This window comes from Sylvia atricapilla, chromosome 21, assembly GCF_009819655.1.
Source record: "Sylvia atricapilla isolate bSylAtr1 chromosome 21, bSylAtr1.pri, whole genome shotgun sequence".
NCBI lineage: Eukaryota > Metazoa > Chordata > Aves > Passeriformes > Sylviidae > Sylvia > Sylvia atricapilla.
Window position 1 is genome coordinate 4,197,837 of NC_089160.1, and position 17,998 is coordinate 4,215,834.

A 17,998-nucleotide genomic window follows, 5' to 3' on the forward strand; every position below is an offset into this window, starting at 1 on the left:
CCACTGTCAACACTTCAGTTTGCCATAGAGAGACTATATCAATACTTGCTAACATCAGCACCAAAAAAACCTCACCCAGATCTGGTACACAATGAAGGACTCTACAAGAAGGTCTCAAAGACAAGAGTTCTTTGCAACTCTCTGTTTATTAAAAATATATGTCTCCTTGGAAGAAACACTGTTAACCAACTACTGTTGTCATGATCGATTCAATACTGTCAGCTATGCCATGGAGTACATCATCTTTTTTCTCCACATGACTTGACAGAGGGAGACAGGCTAATAGGAAAAAACAGGGAGGGGAAAAAAAAAGAAGAAAAAAAAAAAAGAAAAAGAAAAAAAAAGAGATAGGAATGTGTGACTAGCACCTTAAGGACTTTTGTTTCACTTACTCCACTTCTTCAGGGACCGACAGTTATAGCAGCTGGAGCAGGACCGGCGGGGCAGGGGCTGGATGCCTGACAAATCCATTGCCAAAGTTCTGTGTGCTCCTTTAGGGTCGGTCCCATCAGTGGCAGAATCCTTCTGCCCTCCATCGTGCTCACAGCTGTGTGTCTCCTGCAGGGCTGTGTCCTGGCCCCAGAAGCTGCTGGGTCCCTGCAGGGCTCCTCGGGATGCAGGATGAGCAAAGGAAGCTCCTCCCCAGGCAGCACATGGACAGTCTTACAGCGGCTCCACTCGGGCTGTGTGCCAGGCACTGACTGACACATTGAGAACCATCACCTTGGGAACAGGGGACCACAGCTCGTCCCTGACAAATGGGGAGGAGGAGACTTACCTGGTTGTGACCTCCTGTGCTGTGGGGTGTGGCACTGCGTGAGGAACAGCATCCACCAGCTCTTCGTAAGGTGGGAGCACTCGGACCTGAACTCTGAATACCCAGCACACACTCCTCAAAGGCCACATCAGTGTCCCCAAGCTCCACACAAGGGTCTGTCCCCACACTGGAGCCCCACTCAGGCACAGAAGCCAAAGTGTCCTCAAAGACAGACAGGTCTCAGCTTAGGGCCAAGTGTCTCGGTGCCAGCAGTCACCTCTCTTGGAAAACGCCAGTGCCCAGGGGCTGGGGCAGCTCTGCACCCCCTTCCCACAGCCTGCACCACGTCAAGGCTTTGGGGTGGCTTGGGGGAGGCAGCAGAACCCAGCTTCAGCCACAGGATTCACAGAGAGATGTCAGAGCCTGAGCCAGGCAAGGTGACCTTTGCTGGAAGGACAGCCCTTTTCCTGGGAGAGCCACCCCAGAACCTGCACACAGCAGGGCGGGGAACTCGGCATGGAGCAGGGAACAGAGGAAGGTTTTCAATTCTGTTACTGATCTGGAAAATGTGAGTGTCCATCCAAGGCACAGCTGGGGGCTTTTCCTGCCAGTGGCTAATGCAGAAGGGGATGCCAGTGTGCTGCCACAAGCCAGAATGGGTCATTCCACCTGCACCCACACGTACAGGGCCAGTTAAACATCCCAGATTTTTCACAGCAACGCAGGACAGCGAGTACATTTGTTCCATGTGGCCAGTAAAGGATTTCTTAACACCACAGATCTAGATTCTATTTACAATAGAGCCAGCTTAAAAAATAAGTTAAAAAACTGGATTTTATACCCATTCAGTTCATCATTAACAAGAGAAAAATGGAATAATAATAATAATAATATTAACAATAATAATTAAAAAAGCCAACACAACAACACAATATGGTTTTGGTTTAAAATCAGCTTAAAAAAATAGAACCAAAAGGAAACCTCTCATGCAAACACATAAGGTTGTGTGTAAAACAATGTGCAATATGTAGTATCATCCATTCTCTTGCTCCGCAGCCTCCTGCTCAGTCTCTGTCTCCCAGCCTCTCTCAGGCCAGCTGCTGCTCCTTGCTCTGGTCCCTCCTGCCCAGGCAGCACCAGTCTCTGCCCTGTCTCAGACCCGGGCTGGCTGCAGGGAACTGGCCTGGACAGGAGAAATTTCCAAAGCACCTGGTACCGTTTTGAGCTCTTCCTGCCCAAGTGGACTCCATACGCTGAGTGGTTGGGACAGAGGAACTGAAAGAACCTTGCAATAATACAACACCTTTTCAGAGAGGTCCCTCAGACTTCCTAGTCCACATACATATATATATATATAATATATATATAATATCTCTCCTCTATATTATATATAAATTACATATACGGATAAATAAAACGCTTTCTGCTGCCCATCTGTTGCACTGTTCAGAGCTGCTAGACAGTCACACTTGGAAAAATGCCCCTGGAGTTCTGATACCAGCTCCTGTGTTCAGAGTCCATTGTTTCACTTGTTTTCTTACATTAGTCCTTAGCCGCCTCCTCCCATCTTGATTCTTTGTTTAGTTAATAATAATAATAATAATAATAATAATAATAATATTAAAAAACGACCTTGAATGGGTTTTCATCTGTCTCTAATGGAGCAGTGGGAAGGTCCATGCAGGAATGGTGGGAACAGTCACGTGATGAATGATATGAGTTCATCCCAACAAAAGAAACAGGACTAGAAAACTCAATTTTGCGACGATCTAAAAAAGGGAGCAGGAATAGTTTTCATATCCCTCCCCCTCGGGGCACAGGGCTTGGATGGGTGGGACTTCAGAGATCTTCTGCTCACAAGGAAGCAGGTGGGAGACATCTTCAGAGTTTCTCTGGGGATGGGACCCAGATGTAGTGCCCAGACTGGTCCTCGATGATCTGTTTGATTTTGCTGTAAATCTCTTCAAGAGAGTCTCCTTGTACGATGGCTGCAAGAGGAGAGAACAAGCAAGACCTTGAGCAGCAGGCAGCACTGCCATGAGTTTTGAGAGCCTTCCCACTGCCCCGAAGGGCCCAAGGTGCAGCCGGCAGGGACTGAGCCGGGTGGTGTCAGAGGGAACCATGAACACAGAGGGTTAAAGCAGCACCTCGGTGGGGATTAGCCAGCGCTGATCCTGGCTGGCAGAGCTCCTGGCTGTGTGCAGGGCCTGCTGGGCTCTCCACACCACGCTGCTAATCAGCTTTGCAAACTGTGTCAGGCACAGCACCGGGGCTGCGGCACCGCCACGGCTGTGCTGACCAGAGAGGGACGGCAGGCCTGGGGCAGCTCAGGGGGCTGCACCAAGCCCCCCAGGTGCCAGCTTTGTCCCTTCCCTCTGGTTTTCCTTCTGGCTGGCTGCTGAGGGCTCCTCATGTCTGCTGCTTCCTCTGCTGTGGAGTGGGGACACAGAGCTCTGAGGGGGAAAGGCCAGTGTGCAGCCACTGTCCAGCCCTGCTGCTTAGCACAGACACAGCCCCAGGCACTTCACTGTGCTGCTCACACCACAGGAAGATGCACATGAGGGGCCAAAGCTTGCTGGTAATCCAGCCTGCCTCTGCAACCCAACCATGACCATCCTCTGCTCCCTCAGTCTAATCTGCTAGCACAGAACCTGTGACAATGATCATCTCTCTGCCCATTACCCAGTTCTTTCAACACATTTCAGCCAACAGCATTCCTTTTTCACAGGTCAACATCAAACTCATCCCCCAAGTGCACAGGGGCACGTTGAGGGCCTGCAAAACTGTGACGTGTCTTCCTGGAAGAACAGGCAGCAGCTCTGGAGCCCAGGACAGGAGGTCTGGGGAAAGCTCATTGTGTTTGTACCCAAATATTTGCCCAGCTGAAATCAATTTCTGGAAAACATCCTGCTTTGGGGTTTTTCCTAGTAGCTGTTAGGTGGGTAATACACAGTTTGGCAACATTATCATTCCTCAACTTAGGAAGAAACAGCTATGGCACTAAAGGAAAGATGGAAGACCAGTTTCTCTGCCTCTTCACCCCTCTGTGGTTTTCCAGGATTAGTCATTTTACAAAGATTGCTTCCTTAATGCACAAGGATGCCTGTGCCATGAGCAGCTCATCTCAGCAGGCACAAAGTGTCAGCAACCTCTGACTGGCTCTTGAGCAAAGACTACTTAGGAAGCAAGCCAAACTTGGTCTTTTTTGGTAGATGTTTTGTAATAACTTAGGACTGTCTCCACCATTTAGGTCACTATTATTTTATCTTTCTTCTTTAGAAACTTCTCTCTTTTTGAAAAAGCTCCTGTGCAGGGTGTTTACTTCCTGTAGATTTGTAGCACCCTGAAACCCTGTGCTTCCCCTGCTCGGGGATTTTTAGATATTTTTATTATTGTTGAAGTTGGTGAGAAGCTTTCACAAACTCAGAAAATCCTGCCTGACAGCTTGTCTCCTCCTCTATGACTGGTTTACTCCTATCCAGTGATCTTGGAGCAGCTCCCTTGCAGAGCTCTCCTGGCAAAGTGCCATTTCTTTTTTGCTTTGATGAAGCTGGACATTTTCCCATGACCCTGTAGTAGGACAGTGCTGGTAGAGAGGTCACAGCTGCTGCATGGAAAAATGAAGTAAATCAGATCCAAGCCTGCTTAGGACACTCACCTGTAAAATATTCTCCAAACTCTTGCTCAAGTTTCATGGCTTTGTCAAAGACCTTGTTGGCCTGTTCATATGTCTGTCTCCGGTTCATCTCCCTGCCACACGCAAAAAATAGAAGGTTTTTAGCTCTTTTTCTTAGCAGTGAACAGAAGCAAAAATAGCCCACAGAGCCAGAGTGCCTGGAAATCCTCTGCTCACAGGAATGGAAGCTGTGCAGGACCCAGCTCCCAAAGGCAAGGCCCTTCCCCACAGACTCCAGGCTGCCTTGGCACATCTCAACTTACACCAGTTCTTCCCACTGCCACCTACCCCACCCTCCTTCACCACAGCATGGAAGGGAATTCAAATTCAGACAACCCCTTAAATTTGTGAGACCGCTGCAGAAGTCTCTTCCCTGCTTGCCTAAGTTTTCTCATCTTCATAAAACATAGAGCATTTTGACCCCTTCTGACTTGAGAAGGGGTTTTCCCAGGCCCCTTGGTGCCAGCAGAAAATTCCTTCTGATCTCAGGGTCAATGTCAAGCTGTTCAATCTCCTCACAGATAATATTCTCTGCTGCTGCTGCTCAGAAGAACTGCAAGCTCAGGTCTCACATCCTTTGCAGCTTGCACTACCTACGGCCAGGAGCAGCAGGACAAGCAGCTGGAGAGGCACAGAACACGATGCTGCACTTACATGAGGGCTTCAATGGATTTTGGTTTGATGAAAATGGCAATGGGATAAAGTTGTGCTTGTCGCAACCTCTTGATAGCATTGCCAGACACATCCAGGATGCAGTGTTTCCCCTGGAAAGGAGACAGTCGGGATCAGACCTACCCACACAGTCTACTCTGCGTGGGAGACAGCTTGCTCATACAGATGTGCTTGAAGAGGGAGGAGCCACAGAAATGAAACCCCACTCCTGAGACACAAGCCAGCTCCCAATGGCCTCACACTCCTGCTTGCTCAGGGCAGGACAGCAACAAAGCAAAGGGACTGAGCCTTTGTCTGGACATGTGAAACTATTTACAAGCCCTGGGTAACTCCAGCACTCCTCCAGAGGAATGTTGCCGCTTTGAGGACACCCAGGTATCTCTACCCTGAGCACAAGGCTGGGCCACCTCTGCCAGGCTTTTGGGTGGTTTGGATGACATAGGTACCACGCTGAGGTAGAGTAACACAGCTGAGAAAAGCAGCCACTTGGCTTGGCAGGACTCTGGAGGCAGGAGAGGATTGTGCTGTGCTTGCTTGATGTGGTTACAGCCCTTCATCAACAACACAGGGAAAGGAGGGGAACTGCTGCATGTGTGTGGGTCCAGGCTGGAGGCATCCCAGTGCCACCTGACACTCACCCTCTCTGCCACCGCTCGCACTGACTGAATGCTGGTCCCATAGAGATTGTCATTGAACTGCCCAGCCTCTATGAACTTGTTGTCCTGGATGTCTTTCTCCATCTGTTCCCGGGATACCACAAAGTGGTAGTCCTGCCCGTCCACCTCGTTCTCGCGCCGAGGCCTGGTGGTGTCTGGAGGAGAGGGAGCAGCAGGAGTGACCCCAGAGTGATGCACAACAGGGAGGGGCAAAACCCACCCGTGCTCCCAGGGCCCTCCCCACAGCACGGGCAAGCAGAGCCACCACTGTCCCCTCCCTCCAGCAAGGGACTTACGGGGCACGCAGGAACCAAACTTGTGTGGGAATTCAGAGATGAGGTCATCGTTGATCCGGTCCTTTGTTGGCCCCAGGATGATCACTGGCCTCGCGTAGTGAACTGTGAACAAGAGCCACAACCTGAGGCCCCACCTGTGCTGTGGGCAGCTGACCCTATTGTCACTTTTGGCATGGACCTGCCCTCTCCCTGCTGGCAGTGGGGTGCTCTTGCTCACACCCAAAGGTGCCTCCTCTGTGCAAGTTTAATCTCCTCCTGGTCACAGCCAGCATGTCCTTCCCATCTGACCCAAACCATCTGCATGGCCCCAGGGAAGGTTCTGCAGGTCTCCAGGGTTGCAGATCAGCAAATCTGCTCCCTTGTTTGGGGCAGGAGCCAGGCAACGGGGACAGCTGGGCGAGGATCCCAAGGAGCTGGGGGAGTGACGGGAGCCTAAGAGTTAGATCCAGATTCTGGCAAGGACAGACCACTGTGGCTGGGACTATTCAGCCTGCAAAAGGCTCTGCAGGGTTTGAGCATCAAGCAGGGCTAAAGGCTGCAGGCTGGGGGAGGGCTCCTCTGCAGCAGGAACCTGGTCTGAGGCAGGAAGAGATAATCTTGTCCTCAGCTGAGGACTAAAGCCCAGCTCAGTTTTAGCTCTGGATCTCTCCCTTGGTCTTGCAGACCATGACACAAATCTTTCCTGTTGATTAAAACTGGGCAGTGAAGGCCAGGGAAAGCCGTGCACTCCTGGCTCCCCTGCTGCACGCAACACACAAGACTCCACTTGCATCCACGCAGTGCCCTGCTGGTATGGCAGAAGGGGAGAAGCACTGAACACCCTGACTGTGCTGGGGACACAGGTGACCACACTCGAGTGGGCACGGGGCACTTCAGCTCAGGACTTACTCTCTTGCCGCGTCACTGGCTCGTATGACAGGATGGTGTCCTCTTGTCCTTCTGCAACAGAGGCAGGGGGATGTAGGTGAGCACTTGCAGCAGCTCTCCAGCCCCTCTGCAGCTGTGAGGAGCTGGTTCCTGCCCCTTCAGCCTCCCACAGCTCTGGGGGCACTCCAGGCTGTCCCCATCACTCCACCCACGGATGTGAAGCATGACAGGCATGCAGTTATGAGCCCTTGAGCCACTTTAATTATTCATGTGCCAGCTCTGGGTCAAGCCTCCTCTTTCCCTCCCCCACCGCTGCAGGCTCTCAGCCCATTGGGACACAGTGTCCTCCCTGCAGGTATTTAGAGGACTTCCTGGGGACAAAGGTAGCATGTATTACAGCTGGATCCCATGCTCGTGTACAGGCTTGGGCTCCAGGAGCCATCTATGCTACAGGCCTGGCCTCTGGCCATTTTGCTTCCTGTAGCAGGCACTGAGAATGGGGGATCATGGCCTGGGAACCCACCAGCCTGCCTTGGAGCAGAGCCCTGCAGCCAGGAGAGAGCAGTGAAGCTGGCAGGTTCATTCCTACTCCCCAGCCCCTGCTCTTCCTGGCTGCGAGGAGGGAGCTGGCCGCAGCATCTCAGTGTCACCAGCAGGAAGGACCAGCCTCAGAACCACCACTGGGACGAGACAAGATGGAAGTGCCCAAACATGCACACTCACAGGGGGACACACACACATACACGGGGCAGGAGAGCAGGTGCACACACACTTACTGGAACTGCTCTCGCTGTCACTGGTGTTTGATGTCACGCCCTCTGCAAAGCAACCAGAGAGATCCCCTTCAGAAGGAGCATGGGCAGGAGGCACGGGGGCACCCTGGCTGTCACCCAGCACTACTGACCAAGGGCAGGACAGCACTGGCCTCCCGAAAAACCTGCAGCCCAGCACCCACTGGGACGAGTCTGTGCCACAGGGCAAGAGCGGCATCTTTCACCCTTTGCTGGGAACCTGGGGACATGCAGGGGGATGCTTCCAGGAAAGACAGGAAGGCCAGGAGGGCCTGCCTGGCAGATGTGAAGGCACCAGGGCTTCCCAAGCAGAGGGAAGGTGGAGTGCACAGGGAGGGGAATTTCGGCAGGGGAGCAGGTGCAGCATGCACACAGTGGGCAGGGGAGGGCACAGCTGTGCTGGCACAGGGATGGGGGAGCCTACCTCTGGGAACGGGGCTGGGACAAACAGAGACAAGACAGTGACAGAATGGGACAGAGTTTTGGGGCTTTGCTTGCTCAGGCTGATCCTAGTGCTGCGACCACCCCACAGAGGCTTGCTGGCCGCTGCCTGCCTCAGTCAAGCTCTGCACTGCTTGGCAGGGAACTCATGCCCCAGCTGGGAAAAACCATGGGGCTGCTGTCATTATTCTGCAGCTCTGCATATGCGATAACCCAGAGAAAGGTGGGAACACTTCAGAATGTTGTCACCCACCCCATTCAGAGCAGGCCCATCACAGCCACTTCCTATCCACACTGGCAGTGGCTCCGAGTACTAACGCAACAACCAACCCAGACAGGAGCAGGAAGAGGATGAGGAGGTGCAGCAGGCACTTAGGGCACGGCCAGCACCCCCAGGCAAGCTCCCCCAGCCCGCCCCACGTGCAGCAGCGGCACCTGAAGCCCCGCAGGCTCCGGCGGCACACCGGCTCCGGCAGCGCAGCAGCAGCCGGGGCTCCTCCTGCCCCGCAGCCACGGAAGCACACAGCGGCCCCGGCCAGAGCCCAGCCACGCCCCAGGCACCGCCAGCCGCAGAAAGGGAACGATGCGCATCGGAATTCAACTTACTCAGGTTCTTTGCTCCATAATAATCGTCACTTAACCCAGGGAAGTCCTGATTTCACAGACAGCAAGAAGGGGGAGAGGGGGAGAGAAGACAGCGAAGGAAAGGGGAGTCAGAGGGATGGGGGAGAAAGAGCCAGACCAGCATTAGTGACAGGAGTGCAGAACGGCCCAGAGCTGCAACTGCAAGTGAGGTTAAATAACTTTCAGAGCTGACACCATCAGCCCACTGCCAACATCCTGCCTTGTGCAGCTGGACCCCTCCGCCCCTCAAGCTCACTCTCTCTGCCAAAGAGCCCCCAGGGGCCACCCTGGCTCTGGGGAGGGCAGGGCAGCCACAGCAGCATCAAGTGGCACCAAGCAGTTGCAGCCCTGACCTGCTGGCACAGGGGCTCAAGTGTTTCTCCTCGTGGAGTGTACAGGCAGGGCACAGTGGCTCTGTGCTTCCACAGCACAGCCTGGTCACTCTGGGGCCAGGCACAGCACTCAGTCTTATAACATGTGGCAAGAGGACACATTTTTCCCCACCTGTGTCGGCTGCCCCACACCACAATGCTTGCACAAATGTGAGGCAGAGACTCCCCCATCTCTGCAAGCTGGGATGGACAGTGGCAGAGCACAGGGCTGGCTGTGTGTCTGTGCCACAGGCAGGTAAAGACAGTGCTCTGGCCCATCCCCATGCTGTGTCATCTCACTGCAGGGCAGCCAAAAGCGAGCCCCCAGCTTCAGCACGGATCTCACTGGAGCCCAGCCATGTCCAGCACTACCAGAGACAGGCAAACACACAGACAACCTTCAGCACAGGCCAGAGGCTTGTGCTGTCTGCTAAAATCACCAGAAGCTGGCACCAGCCTGTCATGGGCAGCAGAGGGATGCAGGGAGCCCTTGGAGCAGCCTAGCAGCAGCCTCCTACCTCTGTATGACACTCAAGACAGCCCCAGAGGGGAGGGGATGCATTTGCTCAGCTCTGCCCTGTTCAGTGCCCCTGTCCAGAGGTGTGGGCACTGCCAGCCTGGACGTTTGCCCAAGGAGTGGATGCAGTTCACCACTCTGAGGACAGGCTGGGTTTGGTGAGCAGCTCCAGTGCTGCCCTCATCAGGATTTGGGGCAACAACATAAATGCCCTGCCTTTACTGGGAGTCCCAGGGTGGTGAGGGCTGTGGATCCCCAACATCTGTAGCCAAGTACCAAAGATGTGCCTCAGTCACGGGTGGGCAGCAGGGTCATGGCTTCCCCGTGTCTACAGGGCTTAATCCACTGGAAGGGCTCTCCAGTGGCAATGTGAGGCTGTAAGTCACTTCTAGGGAAGATGGAGCTGGGAGGTCCCCAGGCCCTGAGCGGGACAGGAGAAGCTCTGCAGGAGGCAGCCAGCCCCTCACTTGGAGGGAAGCAGGCAGAGGGGAGGAGCAGAGCCTGCAGCAAAGAGGGGAGAGCAGGGGGAAGCAGAGCAGGGAGTTGGGTGGGTGTAAAGTTGGATGAAAAGATGAAGACACTGAACATGAAAGAAAGGAAGAGAGTGCCAAACTGCAGCTGTTGCTTTCATTCAAAGCTCCAGTTTCTCCCTAGCTGCTGGCACGACTGTGGAGCACAGACCTGAATACAGGCAGGTGCCAGGACCCCTGGCTATGGAAATGTGCTGAAATCTCTTCCCTCAGGGCAGGGAACCTGAGGGGTGCAGGCTTTGCCCTCTCTGGCCAGCTGCTACTTACGTTCCTGTCCGCTGCTCTCCTGGGCCAGGTTCTCTTTGCTCTTGTAAAATGGAAACTTTCGAGAGAGGCGAAAACTCTTTTTACGTTTCGTTTTGATCGACTGAAGAACGTGGAGATGGAAGGGAGGACAGAAAAAACAATGGTGTTTAATGGATGTGGGGAAAATTAAAATGAAGAGACAATGAGGAGCTGTGTCAGGGCAGTCACCCTCAAATGAAATCATGGAGATTACATGAGAACTGTAATGCAGGAAAAAAAATTAAGCAGGGAGAAAAACACGTGGTAGGGATGCTGGGAAGCTGATGGGGCAGTCAGCAGCTCTGCAGCAGTAGCCAGGCTGTTCTTCCTTGCTTGTTGGTCTGTTAGGCACTGCTCTTGAGGTGTGAGGGCAGCTACCTTCACCAGCTGCCTGCAGGCAGCTCCAAAGCCATAAGCTCTGCCATCTCATCACTCCAAAGATGGGTCACTCCCCAGTACTTTCACACCATCCTGGGCTCCTCTGCTCAATCACTGCACATTCACAGAGGGTTTGTGACAAGCAGATGTGGGCCTGGGGCAGGTCCAGTCACATAGCTCTTTGCCTTGGGATTGTTTGAGCTGCCCCATGAGGAGCTTTTGCTGCTGCTGGGACTCATCCTGCCCTCACTAGTTACCAGTTCCAGGTGCCCCCAGTGAGCCCCAGATCAGCACTTACCCTGTTGGACTCAATCATGCCAGTCCTGGCATGGAACTTCACTGTTTTCAACCGTGCTCTCTCCTTTTTTTCCACCCTGATCAAGAGAGAAAGAGTCATTAGTCCCATCCACATGCTCTCCATGTTGTCCACGTGGCTCCCTAGGCAGCTCCAGGCACCCTTGGGTGCTGGCCCCACTGGCAAATGGAAGCTCCTTCCCAGGGAGGGTCAGACTGGAGCTGCCTTTCCAGGGCCTGGCCTGGGCTAATGTCTGAAGGAGAGGAGCTAAGCCAGGCCTCCCAACAGGGACAGAGGACAGACTCAAGGCTGACTTTGCACACCTGAAGGCAACAGAGGCCAGCTTCTCTGTTGTATTTGACTTCCCACCTCACAGTGGGACCTGGCTACAGAGCTGGGCAGATTGACAGAGGACACAAGGAGCAGCCTTTGCTGCTGTGACTCTGCTCTCACATGGACACTCAGACTGGCCAACACCAACTCCCCATCCCCACAGGAACGACAGAGGGGGCTGACTACTCCCCCCTTCAGCTGGACACTCACCCAGCTTTGGAGAACACCTGCCTAGGGAGACCCAGCACACAGCTTGTATCCAAGGTGCCCTGCACACTGCACAGGGACAGGTGGACTGGGACCACAAGGAGATCCCAGCCTGAGCAGAGCCCCGAGAGCTGCAGGGCTTGCAGAGCTCAGGGAAATCCTGGGGTCACCAAGTGTGACAGCTGCTGCTGCTGGACACTCACCTCTTCTTGCTGGGGATGACCCCGATCTGCTCGCTCTCGCCGTGGGGTGTGACGAGCCTGGCTTGCCACCACTCATCATCAGAGGCATTGATGACGTGCAGGATGTCCCCGTAGGAGAAGCTGAGCCCCTGGCTGGGCAAGCAACTGTCCCGGGTCCGGTCATAGTCAAACAGGGCTCTGTGGGGCAGCAGAGAGGGGAGATGCCTTCCCTGAGCATGGCCAGGCAGCCAGGCCAGCAGCACTGCCAACCTCCTGGGGCACTGTCACCTTCACACCTGAAGAAGTTTAAACCCAAACCCTGCCAAGGTGAGCAGTGCTGCCAGCCATCAGCACATCCCTTGGCTGGCAGGCTCAGCACGAGCCCTGAAGAGTGCAATGCAGGAGCAACAGGGCTGCACTGAGACAACTCACTGCTGACCTCAGCTGCAGGATGCACACAAAAGTGTCTGTGGTTAGTGAGCAGGCCAGGCTCACAGCAGCAGCCTGCAGGAGGCTGCTCCCCACCATCCCTCTGTGGCTGTGGGGCCAAGGAATGGGATGGGGAACATCAGACCCCATTGCTGGTGGGTGGTTACACAGGCAGAGACCATCGAGGCATTGAGCCCAGCCTTTATTTAGATACAGAGCCTGTGAATGAGGAATGCATCTCAGAATATATATATATCTGCCTCCACAACTGATCCTTTTCATACTGCTAAACACCTCCCCTGAGAACAGTCTATTTAGTTTAAAATTATCTTCAAAATTAAACTAACCAGCTATAGAAAAGATTTGGGCTTTTACTAGAGGAGCACTAACACTTCTCCTGCATATGTACATCACATACAGCACTGCAGCCTGTACCCATAAGCTGCCTCAGTGGCTTCACCTGCAACTCGTTCCTCTAATGTCAGATCACACAAACTGTGTCTGCTTTGATGCAATAACTTGCAAAAGGACAAAGAAAGGGAAGAGTCACTAAAAGTACTAGCAGCACAACCTCTGTATTTGCTCCTGGGACACTGGCCCCACTGGCTCCCAGCCCAGCATGAGCTCAGGCACTGCAAACACTGGCTTGCTGCTGGTTTAATCCTGGCCCTAATAAACCTTCTTCAAGCAGGATAGACATCCTCTGTTCTGCTCATTATCCCCTTTCACTGTGGGGACTCCAAAGGGGGTCTAAAAGCACAGTGTAAGTGGAAGGGCTGAGGGATGGTGTGGCATGGCCATGAGGAGCAGCTTGGAGGGCATTTCTGCCAGGGGAGTGCTGAAACCTTTCAGGGCACTTAGGGCTGGGTATTGAATGGGAAGAAGGGTTGCCCCATGGGGAGGGCTCTTTGGGACACAACCCAATCTGCCCTGTGCATCCAGATACATCCAGCCACCAGATCTGTTCTCCTTGCCCAGCTTGTTCAGGGCTGGGGCAGCTCTTGTGCTTGTTCTCTCTGCAGGGCAGCACAGCCGGAGCCGGCAGCAGGGCACCAACAGATGCTTTGGCCAGAGGTAACCAAGCCTTGCAGGCAGCTCCAGGCAAAACGATAAGGCTGCATGTAGCTGACAGGCTGCTCTGAGGTCAATGCTGCTGGCCAAGGCCCTGGGGAACTGGTCAGGCTGGTTCCCAAAGCCAGGCAGGCTGTGGAGCCCTGCCCACTCCAGGCACCCTGCCCTGCAGAGCAGCACAGAGCCCATGCTCCTCTGGCATCCCAGGACAGGCACAGCAAGGTCTCTGCAAAGGCAGCACATGAGGCACTGGTTACCCCAAGGCATGATGCTCCAGGGGACCAGCCCTGGCTGTGCTGGCATGCAGGACCCACCACGGTTCTGTGCTACTCTGGGTGCACAGGGGCCAGACGGCAGCTCTGCTCTGTCCCCAGGCCAGCTCACAGCACTCACAGCCACGAGAGCAGATGGTTTGGCTGGAGGGCAGGGAAGCAGTACCATGGGCTCCCGTGGCTTCCTCCTGGTGCCCAGGCACAATGCCTGCCTGCCTGACCTCCATCTCCACCCAGCACAGCCCCAGCGCTGGCAGACTTTGCCCTGCAGCAGTGCAGGGAGGTGACAGGCAGGACTTGAACCTGCCTTGCCCCTGCCTTTGCTGCTCAAAGCCCCAGCACCCTCAAAATACGCTCCAGCCCCTCCAAATCACCTCCAGCAGGCACTCAGGTGCCCAGCTCCAGCCCTTCAACAGCACACAGGATGCAACGCAGCCACACAGGGCTGACTCAAGCAGCTAGGTAGCAAAGCCTGTACTTGATGTCCTGTCCACAGCACAGCAGCTCAGCTGGTTTCGGGTAAACTGTGCTTGAAACTACCCCGCCCAGAAGGGCTGGGGCAGCCTGGGCACCCGGCAGCTCTTTCAAGCATGTTTGCAGGGTGTGTGTCAAGCAGTGTTGTGAAGGGCTGCACTGGGGAAAAGCTCTCCCCTAGGATCACCCTCTCAGCAAGGCACAGCCCAGCTCCACCTGGGTATATGTTAGGGGGACTGTGCTGTGAAGGCCTCCAAGGCCCTTTGAGGGGTGCACCAAGAATTAGGAAATGCTACAAGCAGTGTGGAGGCAACAGGGAGCTCTCTGGTTCACAGGAATACTTGGATACATGAGCACCTTTCCAGGCAGAGAACAGGCTCAACTCAAGCTGGACCCAGCCTAAACCCTCCTCCACACATGAGGGTGACCACAGGACAGCAGGGGAGTGAGGGCAGGACTGGCAAGATGATGTTTATTCAACACTGCACCCAGCTTGTTGCTGGTGCTCCCACCCTCAGGAAGGCCTGAGATGCTAAATCAAGCAAGATGCCTGCAGAGACTCGTGGGAAGGTGTGAACTGCAGGAACCCAGAGCTGCAGCTCTCCATGCAATATATCCACCATGCCTGAAGTCCCTCTGCATGGAGCAGCCATGCAGTGGGAGATGCAGGCTGAGGCTCATGCAGCTTTGCCATCCTTCTCACAGGGAAGAAGAAGCAGCATCCCTTGCTCCTGCCAGCCTCACCTGCAACAGGCTGTGCAGGGTGAGGATTTACAGGATTATTTTAATTACCAAGTTAAAATTACTCATTAGCTCTCATCCCACTGGCACTGTGGCAGGCAGGAGGTGGCAGGAGGCAGGCAGAGGTTGTCCTGTCTGCACAGGACTGGCAGCAATTTGAGCTGCATGGCTGTTTAACCCCTGCCTGCCTGTCCTGCACCTGGCTCCAGACCAAAAGTGCTTTCAGGGCTCAGAGCAATAATCCTCCTAAGAGCTCATCTCCCATCCAGCCAGATCCTGCCACAGAAATGGCAGGAGGAGACAAGGAGAAGCCTGTTAGCTGGTTCAAGGAGAGTGCTGTGAAAGCTGCCACAAGCTGCCTGGGCAGAAGCAGGGCTGGATGTCCATCATTTCCCTGTTTTCCAGTGGTCCTCAGTGTTTTGGGCTGGCCAGCAGCCACCCAGGCTCTGTAGAGACCACTGCTTTCCAAGCTGGAGTAGTCCTTGGGAGAGGCATTCGAGCACCCAGCCTTGACGAGCCTCTGCAAAAGCCCCACTCTCCTGCTGCACCCTCCAGCGCTGTGATGCACCCACTGCATCACTCCCCTGGCCCCTGACACAGCCTCAGAGGCACTGCACGGCCCAGACTGGGCTGTAAGCAGCCCCCTGCAGCCCAGGCTGTGGGGCTGTGCCCATCCTCTCCTCGGGAAGCACGGCAGCAGGCGTGCTCTGCTCACAGCCCCGGGTTTGCAGCCTTACCGCACGTAGAGAGATCTCTTCTCGCTGGTCCGGAGCGAGCCCGAGCCCGAGCTCATGCTGCTGTTCATCATCTGCTCCCGCAGGTCGTGGATCTTGGACTCGAAGCGGCTGTACTCTGTGGGGACAGGGCTGGTCAGTGCAGGCACAGCTACCCCTCGGGATGGTCCCCACACCCAGCCAGACCTGTCCACAAAGGCATCTTGCCCACCAGCCTCTCTGACCCCACACACAGTGCTTAAAGAGGTTACAGAACTCCACAGGAGTCCAGGCAGGGCATCTGGAGCAGGCAGGGTTCCAGCTGCTCCTAACCCCACCACAGCCTCCCACATAGCAGCTCAGGCAAGGGCTGCTGTGACCTGCACTGCTGCTGAGCTGCAGCTCCATGAGGGAATGGCTGGGCAGGACTTGGCAAGCTGCTGACCTACAGAGCGGTTCAAAACACACAGAGAGAGTGAGAGCCCCTCCAGGAGACTGCCCAGCAGCTGGAGCAGTGAGACACGACCACAAGCCACTGAGGGAGTCCCCAGCTAGAGCTTTGCTGGCAGCAAAGACCTTCTCCTCAGCAAGAATGGGGAAAGGGAGGCAAAACACAAAGTTCCTGCCCTTGGAAGAGGAATTCACCTTTTGCTTCTACATCTTGGTGGCAGAGACGTGCAGGAAGAGCTGGGGAACCCTCCAGAAGACACCAGCACCTTCCTAGCAGGCAGCTGGGCAGGAGCAGCCACCACCCCGGCACTGCCGCTGCGCCAGCCCGACCTTCAGCTGGGAGTAAAGGTCGGGCTGACATGCAGAAGGTGGAGGCACCAGGCCTCCCTACCCAGGGCTGAACGGGGAAAGTGCAGCCAGGAAACCTGCTGGAACTGCCACAGCCCACACAGCCAGATCTCTCCTCACACCCTGAGGTGTGATTTTGTCCCTGGGGTGCATTCTGCAGTTACAGGTGAGAGAGGACCAGGCTCACCTGTACTGTAAGACTTCCCTAAAAAGTCTTGTCCATCACCCAGCTTAGACATGGCTTGGGTTTTAATTCTGGGACGGGGAGCACAGCAGCTCAGCTGTGCAGGCAAGAGCTCGCTGCAGAGCAGAGCCACAGCTCTGCACATCACATGGAGGGAGCAGCAACACTGCTCAGAAACGCTCTGTGGGCTTTGTTCAGGAGCCAGCCCCTCGACCATGGACTGTCAGTGCAGACAAAAGCAGGGCTGGGGTTATGGGATGATGCAGCTGCAGCTCAGCATTTCCTGACTCTGCAGCCCTACAGCCTGGGTATCCTCCTGCTAACACCCAGTTGCCAAAGATTCGTTTTTACTTAAGGACTAGGGAAAAGAAAAAAAAAAAGGCAATACACACAAAAACTGCCAAGTGGAACATGGAAACTCCATGTGAAGCCCCTTCTCCTGCTGTGCAACTTTCAGAGTTGCTGCAACACTGGGCAGGGTCAATTGCTCAATGTGGAGACCATGAGAACCCCCAGCTGCCCCATGCCAAGGGCATCCACTCCCTCACCTGCCTTCCTGCTGGCAAACACAGATGCAGCAAGGCATGGACAACATGTCTTATTTTACAAGAAAACTGAATTCTGCCACCAAAGCAGCACCAGGGGTTTTAGAGCTCTCAGCAGAGGGAAATGAGCTTCATCCCACTCCACATCTCTTGCCCCACACAGTTCATTCTGCCCTGGAACACCCATAAGCTCTTGAATCCCACAGGAGCATTTGTCACAAGTGGGTACAGCTTCTTCTTAAACCCTCTTTGGTACAGAAGAGATGTTTCCCCCAGAAAGCAGTACTACAACCCTTGTCCCCAGCCAGGTCATGGCAAACCCTGCTGGGGGCACAGATTCCCTGCACACCCCACACTGAGGGGACCACTGCTGCTACACAGACTCACATTCCTCCCGAGACACTCTTCTCCACAACAAGTGTGGAGGATGCACTGCCTGGGATTGGACAGGAAACATAAGGCAAAAGGAGATTTCTCCACCCCTAGCATCAGGGTGGGAGTGCTGGAAGGGCAACTTGTGGGTGCCACTGCCCTTCCAGAAATGGCATATGCATCCCCTGCATCCAGCCCAAGGGAAAAATTCTCAAATGCCCCCATTCCAACTGGGGCACCCCCTAGAAAGGGACTTTCCTGGTTTTGCTGGAGTGGCCATGCTGCTTGGAAGGGTGAGAAAAGCCCACTGACATGACCAGAAGCATAAACCAGGCTGGCTGTGGCAAACTGAAGGACACAGGGGCTGCTCTGGCTTTAACCCCCAGACAGCAAACAGAGTCCTGCCCTAGGAAGCATCTTCCAAGGAGCCACCAACTCACATTTGCTCCAGCTGTAGGAGGGCACAGAGTAGAGGAGCAGCACACCCAAAATCAAACCTGCTGCCTCCCTCCCAGAAGATT

General features: G+C 54.6%; 1 protein-coding gene across 3 annotated transcripts in view; it reads right to left on the minus strand.

The window, feature by feature from the left end:
- Positions 1-1,573: 1,573 nt before the first annotated feature.
- Positions 1,574-17,998, minus strand: part of DLG3 (discs large MAGUK scaffold protein 3) — a 28,285-nt gene continuing 11,860 nt past the window's right edge. For 2 of the 3 annotated variants that reach the window (XM_066334029.1, XM_066334032.1), the window contains 11 exons: positions 15,603-15,717; positions 11,900-12,076; positions 11,160-11,235; positions 10,466-10,565; positions 7,701-7,742; positions 6,946-6,996; positions 6,058-6,159; positions 5,744-5,916; positions 5,088-5,197; positions 4,416-4,507; positions 1,574-2,745 (listed from right to left, as the gene is read on the minus strand). In XM_066334029.1, the coding sequence (XP_066190126.1) occupies positions 2,639-2,745; positions 4,416-4,507; positions 5,088-5,197; positions 5,744-5,916; positions 6,058-6,159; positions 6,946-6,996; positions 7,701-7,742; positions 10,466-10,565; positions 11,160-11,235; positions 11,900-12,076; positions 15,603-15,717 (1,145 nt within the window). In that variant the 3' untranslated portion in view covers positions 1,574-2,638. Of the gene's footprint in view, positions 2,746-4,415; positions 4,508-5,087; positions 5,198-5,743; positions 5,917-6,057; positions 6,160-6,945; positions 6,997-7,700; positions 7,743-8,762; positions 8,809-10,465; positions 10,566-11,159; positions 11,236-11,899; positions 12,077-15,602; positions 15,718-17,998 lie in introns of all 3 variants that reach the window. The other variant, XM_066334030.1, reaches the window with a different exon arrangement.